This window comes from Pan troglodytes, chromosome 1 (genome assembly GCF_028858775.2).
Source record: "Pan troglodytes isolate AG18354 chromosome 1, NHGRI_mPanTro3-v2.0_pri, whole genome shotgun sequence".
In the NCBI taxonomy this organism is placed as follows: domain Eukaryota; kingdom Metazoa; phylum Chordata; class Mammalia; order Primates; family Hominidae; genus Pan; species Pan troglodytes.
In genome coordinates, this window is record NC_072398.2 from 98284415 (window position 1) to 98296110 (window position 11696).

The 11696-nt window shown below is 45.6% G+C and overlaps 1 protein-coding gene across 18 annotated transcripts in view; it reads right to left on the minus strand.

Annotated features, from left to right (window-relative positions):
- Nucleotides 1-5265, minus strand: part of SETDB1 (SET domain bifurcated histone lysine methyltransferase 1) — a 38967-nt gene extending 33702 nt beyond the window's left edge. For 10 of the 18 annotated variants that reach the window (XR_010158316.1, XR_010158314.1, XR_010158315.1 and 7 more), the window contains exons 1-3: nucleotides 4370-4557; nucleotides 2914-3184; nucleotides 787-938 (exon numbers count right to left, since the gene is read on the minus strand). Coding sequence is in view for 12 of the 18 variants with exons in the window: in XM_016926699.3 (XP_016782188.2) it covers nucleotides 787-938; nucleotides 2914-3173 (412 nt within the window). In the remaining 6 variants the exon portion in view is untranslated. Of the gene's footprint in view, nucleotides 1-786; nucleotides 939-2913; nucleotides 3185-4342 lie in introns of all 18 variants that reach the window. The other 8 variants (XR_010158319.1, XM_054670741.2, XM_063813855.1 and 5 more) reach the window with 6 other exon arrangements.
- Between the last annotated feature and the right edge of the window lie 6431 nt (nucleotides 5266-11696).

Below are 11696 nucleotides of genomic sequence, written 5' to 3' on the forward strand. Positions count from 1 at the left end.
AAAGCTATCCAGGGTAGAAAAGAAGAAGTAAAACAGACTTTACTTGCATGAATTAGTTTTAGAAAAACCTAAGGAATTGGCTGGGTGCAGCGGCTCATGCCTGTAATCCCAGCACTTTGGGAGGCCAAGGCAGGTGGATCACAAGGTCAGGAGTTCAAGACCAGCCTGGCCAAGATGATGAAACCCTGTCTCTACTAAAAATACAAAAAATAGCTGGGTGTGGTGGTGGGGCAGGGGGTTTGCCTGTAATCCCAGCTAGTTGGGAGGTCGAAGCAGAGAACTGCTTGAACCCAGGAGGCGGAGGTTGCAGTGAGCTGAGATTGCGCCACTGCACTCCAGCCTGGGCAACAGAGCAAGACTCCATCTCAAAAAAAAAAAAAAAAAAGAATATCCTAAGGAATCAACAAAAAGCTTCTAGAACTATGTGAGTTTAATGAGGTTGCGGGCTACAAGATCAATACACAAAAACCAACTGTATTTTTTATATTCTAATAACAGAACATACACTTACTATAAGTCCTGGCAATTCCACTATTTGATGGAATACCCCAAAATAGGGGTTACACAGAATGAGGAAAGCAAAGTAATACAATCAGGGTGTAGCACATAGGGAACATCTATGATACTAACAATGTTGCATTTTTTTCTTTAATAGCCAACTCAGGCAGTTTGAAATATGGAGTTAGTGACAATGGTTTCTCCTCTCTTCTATTATCTTCTATTTGCTCATCTTCCAGTGTTTCAACTTCAGTCCTGAGACTCTCCTATCCAAAGCTCATCCCTTACCTGAATCAATACTGAGGACATCATCATCTTCATCAGGAATCTCAATTATTTCTGTAGGCCGGGAAGATTCGTCCTCAGAGCTACTGTCCCGGTATTGTAGTCCCAGCTTGGAGTAGAAGTCCTTCACCAAAGACTCACAATTAGTCACTGCCCTAATATTGGAACACATGCAGAAAAGGTCAAAGCCAGTAGAGGAATTAAGAGATATAGAATCCATTACGATGTATATATATTTAAGGATAGACAGTCCTCAATTTAAATGGGCCACATTCCAAAGTGTCTCTGTTTAGAATTTAGAATGCTTTTTCTATAGAAAAATGTTTTAAATAGTGGTTTAGTTTCCAGACTAGTTCCTCAAAAATCCAAAGTAAGCCCAAAGTACAGTACTTTCACCCTTACCTCATTATTTACCTTGCTGTTATCTGAAAATGTATCCTGGCTGGCAGTGGTGGCTCACACCTGCAATCCCAGCAATTTGGGAGGCTGAGGCAGGTAGATCACTTGAGGTCAGGAATTTGACCTCCCCAGTCTGGCCGACATGGTAAAACCCCATCTCTACTAAAAATACAAAAATTAGCCGGGTGTGGTGGCACACGCAGCTACTCCGGAGGCTGAGACAGGAGAGCTGCTTGAACTCAGGAGGCGGAGGCTGCGGTGAGCCGAGATCACGTCACTGTACTCCAGCCTGGGTGAGACAGAGCAAGTCTCTGTCTTAAAAAAAAAAAAAAAAAAAACATGAAAAAATGCTCATTATCAGTGGCCATCAGAGAAATGCAAATCAAAACCACAATGAGATACCATCTCACACCAGTTAGAATGGCGATCATTAAAAAGTCAGGAAACAACAGGTGCTGGAGAGGATGTAGAGAAACAGGAACACTTTTACACTGTTGGTGGGACTGTAAACTTGTTCAACCATTGTGGAAGACAGTGTGGCGATTCCTCAAGGATCTAGAACTAGAAATACCATTTGACCCAGCAATCCCATTACTGGGTATATACCCAAAGGATTATAAATCATGCTGCTATAAAGACACATGCACACGTATGTTTATTGCGGCACTATCCACAATAGCAAAGACTTGGAACCAACCCAAATGTCCATCAATGATAGACTGGATTAAGAAAATGTGGCACATATACACCATGGAATACTATGCAGCCATAAAAAAGGATGAGTTCATGTCCTTTGTAGGGACATGGATGAAGCTGGAAACCATTATTCTGAGCAAACTATCGCAAGGACAGAAAACCAAACACCGCATGTTCTCATTCATAGGTGGGAATTGAACAATGAGAACACCTGGACACAGGATGGGGAACGTCACATACTGGGGCCTGTCGTGGGGTGGGGGGAAGGGGGAGGGATAGTATTAGGAGATAGACCTAATGTAAGTGACACCAACATGGCACATGTATACATATGTAATAAACCTGCATGTTGTGCACATATACCCTAGAACTTAAAGTATAATAAATTTAAAAACAATGTATTCTAAGTGACAACTAGAGCACCAGAAACAAATCTTTTGGGGGTATGGGAACTTACTAATGCTTCAGAGTTACGTAAGACAGAAATTCTTTACAATCCTCACTCCCTGGATGATCTTACTAGGGAAATGAAGCAATTGTTCTAAGATAGAGCACAGGAGGAAGAAGGGGAAAGGACTTAAGACTTGGACTCCCTTACTGCTGATCATGTATTAGCTGCTGACAGATGAAAATTATATTTACGGCTGATTGTAAGGTCAGATTTTTGACCATAAACTTTGAGGAAGAGTAAGGTTCTAAACATCTGTACTTCATAAAGTATAAAATTCTTGGTACACAGCCTGGCCAACATGGTGAAACCCTGTCTCTACTAAAAATATAAAAAATTAGCTGGGTGTGGTGGCGGATGCCTATAATCCCAGCTACTCGGGAGGCGGAGGTGGGAGAATCACTTGAACCCGAGAGGTGGAGGTTGCAGTGAGCCAGGATCACTCCACTGCACTCTAGCTTGGGTGACAGAGCGAGACTCCGTCTCAAAACATAAAATAAAATGCTTGGTTCAATGTCATGAACAATTATTCTCTAAAAACATCTCCCAATGGAGAGATTTCCTTCTATTTTCCATGGAGTTCTCACCTGGATGCATCATCAAAGAGTTGGTCAACGTGAGCCACCTCAGATTCTTTCTGTATTACCCACGTCTCTAACTCTGCTAGCTGCTTCTTGCGTTGCTGTACACAATCCATCTTCTCCAGTTCCTCATCGATGAAATGCCGAAGTTCCTCCATAGAGATACCCAGTTCCTCAACCACTGCCTGTTGCAGCTCTGCAATCTCTTCAGACTCCACTGTAGCTGTTGCTGCATCCAAACCAATGCACCCAGGAAGGGAAGACATGCTTTTGTCCTCTGCATGGAACAGAAAACAAATTAAATTGGAGTCCTTATAACTACAATCAATCAATAGAGAATTTCAGTTCCCTAATAAAACTAATTCCTACTCTGCTGCCTGTTATTCTATTCAAATATTCCATGTTCTCCCTCCCTATTCTCCAGAATCTGATGCTGAGATTTTTAAGAGTTCTTATCTTCTGCTGTACGCTAACACTCCTGAAAAAGATTTAAAAGTTTGAGACGGCATGGAGAACATTCATTAAGCAGTAGAGAGCTACTGAAAATAATGTTTTGGGCTGGCACAGTGGCTTACACCTGTAATCTCAGCACTTTCAGAGGCCGAGGCAGGAGGGTCGCTTGAGGGCAGGAGTTCAAGACCAGCCTGGGCAACATGGCAAGACTCGTCTTTACAAAAAAATACAAAAATTAGCCAGGTGTGGTGGTGCATGCCTTTAGTTCCAGCTACTCAGGAGGCTGCAGTGGGAGGATCGCTTGAGCCCAGGAGTAGCTGCTGTAGTGAGCTATGTTCGCGCCATGCATTCCAGCTTGGGTGACAAAGTGAGACCCTGTCTCAAAACAAATCAAACTTTAAAAATAATCTTTTGGGATACTTAAGAGAACCAATCTAGAAGATATTTTTGTGGTCTATATGTGTTCCTTAACAATGTGATAAATCTTTGTATGCTATGCCTAATTTAAACAAAATCCCACCTGGGGATGGAGTTGATTTGTAACTCACTAACTCAGTGTTTTCTCTTTCATTACTTGTTCCCCTTATATTACTTTGCTTCCATGTGGAATTTTAGTTTTTAAAAAGTCTATGGTATTCAAACACACGAAAGCTTGCAGCAAAAAGGTTTCCCCCAAAGTACAGAGAAGTAAAGCAACCTGGGAATAAAACGTGGGTACCTAATATCCACAATCCAAATACTTCACACATTCGTGTGAACTGCTTTTTTAGTCAAACGGTTAAAGAAAATCTGATTTTCAGCGCCTCCATTTTCCTTTGCCCACACACCAGCCCACCCCCGTGCTACCCATTCTAGGGGTGCGTCCTACCCATTCGCAAACCCAGTTCAGCCCCGCCCCCGTTCGCCTCTGGGGAAGACTTCCTTCCCACCCTCGCCCGACCCCCTCCCACAAACAAAACGTCCCAGATAAGCCTTTGGTCACCAAATAACTCAACAGTATTCCCCGCACCTCCCGTCTTCCAGCTTCAAGGGCTCTTTTTCACCAACCAGACCCCAGACTCACAACTCTGGGGTCGGCCTCGACGGAAAAGAGCGAAAGCGAAGGGATAAGGGAGGAGGGGGAGGGGAGGAAGCATGAAAGAGGGAAGGGGAAGCAAAAGAAACGCCCGGAAGCAAACCTTTAGTGCCGTTCCGGTCACCGCGACGGTAGCCTGACGGGGTCAAATCCAAAGCCGCGGGGCGCCCCTCAGAGGCGACGAAAACTAAGGGAACTACGCATGCGTTAAGGCAGAGCCTTCCAGGGGCACAAGTGAGAAGAGACTGGCAGGGCAGAGTAGGCGTGGCCAGTATATTACCGAGTCTCCGCCGCTCCTACCACCCTCGACTAGTGGCGCCATTACTATATTCATTGTGTAAAGACTTAGGGAAACACTCATAGGTTCAGAGCTTTATTCTCCCAGTTTTACCTGAGTTTGTTTTGTTACATAAGTGATACAAATTGTAAAGGCTATCAAGATGTAATAAGAAAAACGTGATAATATTCTCTCTTGCCCCATCACCACTCCGCTCCTTTCAGGTAATACAGCTTCATTTTCCAGTCTTGTATGTACGAGTTTCTGTATTTGGATTTTTGTTGTTTTCATTTAACATATGGACATTACCTGAAGCCAATAAAAAAGGTAAAACTTGTATTTTTGGCCGGGCGCGGTAGCTCACGCCTGTAATCCCAGCACTTTGGGAGTCAGAGGCGGGCGGATCACGAGGTCAGGAGATGGAGATCATCCTGGCTAACACGGTGAAACCCCGTCTGTACTAAAAATGTTAGCCGGGCGTGGTGGCGGGCGCCTGTAGTCCCAGCTACTCGGGAGGCTGAGGCAGGAGAATGGCGTGAACCCGGGAGGCGGTGCTTGCGGTGAGCGGAGATCGCGCCACTGCACTCCAGCCTGGGCGACAGAGCGAGACTCCGTCTCAAAAAAAACAAAAAAAACCCCCCCAAAAACCAATAACTTATATTTTTGACACCTCAATAGTTTAGATTGTTTAGATTGTTTTCCGTTCTCAGCCCCGACAAATAGCGCAACAATAAAAATAAACATCCTTTTGAAGTAGTACTTTTATTTCTGTAGAAAAGATTCCCCAGGCCGGGCGCTTTGTGTCCGAGGCTGGAGGATTGCTAGAGCCCAGGAGTTCCAGACCAGCCTGGGCAACACGGCGAAACGCCATCTCGACTAAAAATACAAGATAAAAAAAAAAAAAAGCCAGGCGTGGTAGTTCGCGTCTGTGGTCCCAGCAACTCCGCAGCTGAGGCGGGGGGAGGATCGCTTGAGCCCCGGTGGCAGAGGCTTCAGTGAGAGGAGATCGCGCCACTGCACTCCAGCCTAAGTGACCGAGCGAGACTCCGTCTCAAAAACAAAACAAAACAAAAAACAAAAAGAAAAGATTTCCCAAAATTGAATTTGAGTAAAATAATATGTGCTTTTTTCCTTTTTTTTTTTTTGAGAAGGCGTTTCGTTCTATCGCCCAGTCTGGAGTGCAATGGCACGATCTTGGCTCACTGCAACCTCCACCTCCCGGGTTCAAGCGATTCTCCTGGCTCGGCCTTCCGAGTAGCTGGGACTACAGGCGCGTGCCACCACGCCCGCCTAATTTTTTGTATTTTTAGTAGAGACGGGGTTTCACCGTGTTAGCCAGGCTGGCCTCGTCACACCTCGGCCTCCCAAAGTGCTGGGATTACATACAGGTGTGAGCCACTGCGCCGAGCCTTCCTTTTTTTGTTTGTTTGTTTTTGAGACTGAGTTTCGCTCTTGTCACCCAAGCTGGAGTGCAATGGTGCGATCTCAGCTCACTGCAACCTCCACCTCCCGGGTTCAAGCAGTTATCCTGCCTCAGCCTCCCGAGTAGCTGGGATTACAAGCCCCTGCCACCACACCCGGCTAGTTTTTGTATTTTTAATAGAGACGGGGTTTCGCCATGTTGGCCAGGCTGGTCTCAAACTCCTGACCTCAAGTGATCCACCCGCCTCGCCTCCCAAAGCGCTAGGATTACTTACAGGCGTGAGCCACTGCTCCCGGCCCTTTCTTTCTTTTTCTTTCTTTCTTTTTTTTTTTTTTTCTGAGACAGAGTCTCGTTCTGTCGCCCAGGCTGGACTGCAGTGGCACGATTTCGGCTCACTGCAACCTCCACCTCCTGGGTTCAAGCGATTCTCCTGCCTCAGCCTCCTGAGTAGTTGGGACTACAGGTGCGTGCCACCACGCCTGGCTAATTTTTTGTATTTTTAGTAGAGACGGGGTTTCACTGTGTTAGCCAGGATGGTCTCAATTTCCTGACCTTGTGATCTGCTCACCTTGGCCTCCCAAAGTGTTGGGATTGCAGGCATGAGCCACCTCGCCAGGCCTTTTTTTTTCTTTTTTTTTTTTTTGAGACGGAGTCTCGCTCTGTCGCGCAGGCTGGACTGCAGTGGCGCGATCTCGGCTCACGCAAGCTCCGCCTCCCGGGTTCCGCCTCCTCGGCCTCCCAAAGTGCTGGGATTGGGATTACAGGCGTGAGCCACCGCAACCGGCCTTTTTTTTTTTTTTTTTTGAGACGGAGTTTCATTCTCGTTGCCCAGGCTGGAGTGCAATGGCTGGATCTCGGCTCACCACAACCTACCTACGCCTCTGGGTTCTCCTGCAACAGCCTCCCGTGTAGCTGGGACTATAGGTGCCCACCACCACGCCCAGCTAATTTTTATATTTTTGGTAGAGACGGGGTTTCATCATGTTAGCGAGGCTGGTCTCGAACTCCTGACCTCAGGTGATCCACCCACCACCTCAGGTGATCAACCTGCCCTGGACTCCCAAAGTGCTGGTTTTATAGCGGTGAGCCACTGCACCCGGCCATTCTCCTGCCTCAGCCTCCCGAGTAGCTGGGACTACAGGCGCCCGCCACCACGCCTGGCTAATTTTTTGTATTTTTAGTAGAGATGGGGTTTCACCGTGTTAGCCAAGATGGTCTCGATCTCCTGACCTCATGATCTGCCCGCCTCGGCCTCCCAAAGTGCTGGGATTACAGGCGTGAGCCACCGCGCCTGGCCTTTTTTTTTTTTTTTTTTTTTTTTTTTTGAGACGGAGTTTCATTCTTGTTGCCCAAGCTGGAGTGCAATGGCAGGATCTCGGCTCACCACAACCTACGCCTCTGGGGTTCAAGCGATTCTCCTGCCTCAGCCTCCCCAGAGGCTGGGATTACAGGCATGCACCACCACGCCCGGCTAATTTTGTATTTTTAGTAGAGATGGGGTTTCTCCATGTTGGACAGGCTGGTCTCAAACACTCGACCTCAGGTGATCCGCCCGCTTCGGCCTCCCAAAGTGCTGGGATTATAGGTGTGAGCCACTGCACCTGGCCCCTTTTTTTCCATTTTAATAGAATCTGCGGTCAAATTACCTTTCTAAAAGGTTGTAACAATTATTACTCTCACTAGCAAACCTGAAAGTGTTTCCCCACACCCCTATTAGTACTGGGTGTTAACTACTTAATTTTTAAGAACTTGATATGTATTAAAATAGTATCGGTATCAGGATAGACTAGGTTATGTTGTGGAAACAACTCCAAAATCTGAGTAGCTTAAAAGAAAAAAAAAGGCGTGTTTCTTGCTCACACTACATAATCATCTCTGGAAGGTATGGTGGGGCTCTGCTAATGATAGCTACTGGGGAAACCCACACTGATGAGTAGTAATACCAGAGGGAAAGAATGCTAGAGGGACTCACATTAACAAAATGACTCAAGACACTGATTTTTACAACTCATTGACCTGAATGAATCACAAAGTCCTACACAACCACCAGGGGGCCAGGAAGAGCAGTTATCTTACCTCTGGGAGGAGGGAGAACCTGGTGTGTCTGATGAACCAGCTTTATTGACTACCACAGCGTCTTATCATTGCTTTAATTTGTTCATGTGTCTTTACACTAACTGTACTAGTTATTGAATCTACATTTCATTTAAAAAGTACAAACCAGAACCTTGTGTGTGAGGCTGGAAACACAGCCCAAGCGCCAGAACTGCCAAGTCCTTGAAATTCTCTCTTGTTGACCACATTTTCACCTGTGCTCATTTCACCTGCTCAACAGTTTCCTGGGACCACCCTAAGTGCCTATTTTCAATTAAGACAGCAGAAATTGAGGTGTGGAGAAGTGAAGGGTTCCTCCAGATAATTGAAATTCATCATGTTCTAAACTCATTTCATTATGGTATCACCTAACCTGAGCTAAAAATTTTAGACATACTACTCCCTAAACACACACACACACACACAATATTTGTTGAATACTTGCTACATACCAGGAACTGTTCTAAGCACTTGCCAGTTATTAATTCATTTAAACTTCACAATTATCCTATGGGGTAAGAACTAATATTATTGTCCCTTTTTTATAGATGAGAAAACAGAGGCACAGAAATAAATTTCCCAAAGCCACACAGCTAAAAAGTGACAGACCCAGGCAGTTTGGCCATACACTTGGTGGTCTTGAACCATTATTCAGTGTAGCTTGTTTCCTCTTCTTTCTTTTCCTATTCCTATTCTTTTTTTTTTTTTGAGATGAAGTCTCACTTTGTCATCCCAGACTGGAGTGCTGGAGTGCAGTGGTGCCATCTCGGCTCCTCAGCCTCCCAGGTTCAAGCGATTCTCCTGCAACAGCCTCCCGAGTAGCTGGGACTATAGATGTCCACCACCACGCCCAGCTAATTTTTATATTTTTAGTAGAGACGGGGTTTCATCATGTTGGCCAGGCTGGTCTCGAACTCCTGACCTCAGGTGATCCACCCACCACCTCAGGTGATCAAACTGCCCTGGACTCCCAAAGTGCTGGTTTTATAGCGGTGAGCCACTGCACCCGGCCTCTTTTCCTATTTTATTGGCTTTGTTTAGCTCTTATTTCTTTTCTTTTTCTTTCTTTTCTTTTTTTTTTTTTTTTTTTGTGAGATGGAGTCTCGCTCTGTCGCCCAGGCTGGAGTGCAGTGGTGTGATCTCGGCTCACTGCAAGCTCTGCCTCCCGGGTTCACTCCACTCTCCTACCTCAGCCTACAGGCGCCGACCACCACGCCCGGGTAATTTTTTTGTATTTTTAGTAGAGACGGGGTTTCACCGTGTTAGCCAGGATGGTCTCAATCTCCTGACCTCGTGATCCGCCTGCCTTGGCCTCCCAAAGTGCTGGGATTACAGGCGTAAAACACCGCACCTGGTCCTTTCTCTTTCTTTCTTCCTTCCTTTCTTTCTTTTTTTTTTGAGACGGAGTTTTTGTGTTCTTGTTGCCCAGGCTGGAAGTGCAATGGCGCAATCTCGGCTCACCGCAACCTCCGCCTCCTGGGTTCAAGCAATTCTGCCTCAGCCTCCGGAGTAGCTAGGATTACAGGCATGCGCCACCACGCCTGGCTAATTTTGTATTTTTAGTAGAGACGGGGTTTCTCCAGGTTAGTCAGGCTGGTCTCGAACTCCTGACCTCGGGTGATCCGCCCACCTCAGCCGCCCAAAGTGCTGGGATTACAGGTGTGAGCCATGGCGCCCGGCCTTAGCTCTTGCTTCTTGCCAGGATAAAGTAACCTCCTGATTGGTAGGCCTTATTGTAGATTCTTCCTATATGTAGCTCTAAAATATAGTTCTGATCATGTCATATACCCTGCTTTAAAACTTTTTTCTTTATGTCTACAAAATAAAGTTTATCTCCACAGTATAAAATTTGAGGCTCTTCATAATTTGGCCCCAATTTACCTCTTTGGCCATATTTCCCACCCCTCTCTTCACACTTCTGATTATGTGCTGTTTCCCTAACAAATTTATATATTTCACTTTTGTATCTCCACATCTTTATTTATCATGGTCCACCTCCTATAATTTCCCCTCCCTTTTTCTGTCTAGTAAAATATTAATTGTCTAAAGTTTAAATAATGTCTTCTCTGAGTAGTTTTCTTAGACTGGGAGTTGAAAAGCATTAGCATGTATCAGAATCACCTGGAGGACTGGTTTTTTTGTTTTGTTTTGTTTCCTTTCTTTTTTGTTTTTTGAGTGGAGTCTTGCTCTGTCATCCAGGCTGGAGTGCAGTGGCACCATCTCGGCTCACTGTAACCTCCGCCTCCCAGGTTCAAGTGGTTCTTCTGCCTCAGCCTCCTGATAGCTGGGACTACAGGCACGCACCACCACACCCGGCTACTTTTTGTATTTTTAGTGGAGACGCAGTTTCACCATATTGGCCAGGCTGGTCTCAAACTCCTGACCTCATGATCCACCTGACTCGGCCTCCCAAAGTGCTGGGATTATAGGCGTGAGCCACAGTGCCCGGCCAAGGAGGGCTTGTTAAACCATATTGCTGCCCCACACCCAATGCTGGAGCGGGTCTGGATGCAGTCTGAGAATCTGCATGTCTAACATTTTCCCAGGTGATTGATGCCCATGCTACTGATCCTGAGACCAGAATTTAAGAATCAGTGTCCTAGACCGTCACTCATCCTCTAAAGAATTAACTTCTACCTCTGTACTTCCATTATTGTAGTTCATGCCACTTGTGAGTTATCACTGTATGCCTGTCTCCTCTACTAGTTTGTGAACAGCTCAAGGCTAAGATCCTGTCTTAATCATTTTTGTTTTTCCTAGCGCCTGATATATTGCCCCTGCACATCTGGTGGTCCTTGATATAGAATGAATAAAAAAATTCCCTTTATCTTTGCTCTGATTGAATTATATTTCTACTAGTTACATTCTTTCAACTTTCCATTATTAGGAGCAGGTGGGGTGGGGAATGAGGAATGGGGAATGTTGATGAGAAATAATGCTATTTTGGCTCGTCATATTCTAGTCTGATTTCTTCATTGCCCTGAGAAGGCTGAAGTGGTCAGTCCTGTAGATATCAGCAGAGGGAACTCAGGAGGTGTCTTCTAAGGTCTTGCTACTCAGTGTGCAATCAGGGAGCTTGTTAGAAATTTTAAATTTCTGGTCCCACTCAAGATACACTGAATCAGAATTTTTTTTTTTTTTTTTTTGAGACGAGGTCTGGCTGTGTTGCCCAGGCTGGTCTCAAACTCCTGGGCTCAAGAGATCCTCCTGCCTCAGCCTCCCAAGTAGCTAGGACTATAGGTGCATTCCACCACACTCAGCTCTGAAGACTAACTCTAGTCAGAAGTGATTAGACCCTGCATAAGTGACTTACATTATTGAAATTTACAAATTATTGTAATACACGATTTGTTGCCATTATTACTATAAAATAATAAACTTGCTGTGTTACCCAGGCTGGTGTGCAGTGGCATGATCTTAGCTCACTGTAACCTCTGCCTCCTGGGTTCCAGCGATTCTCCTGCTCC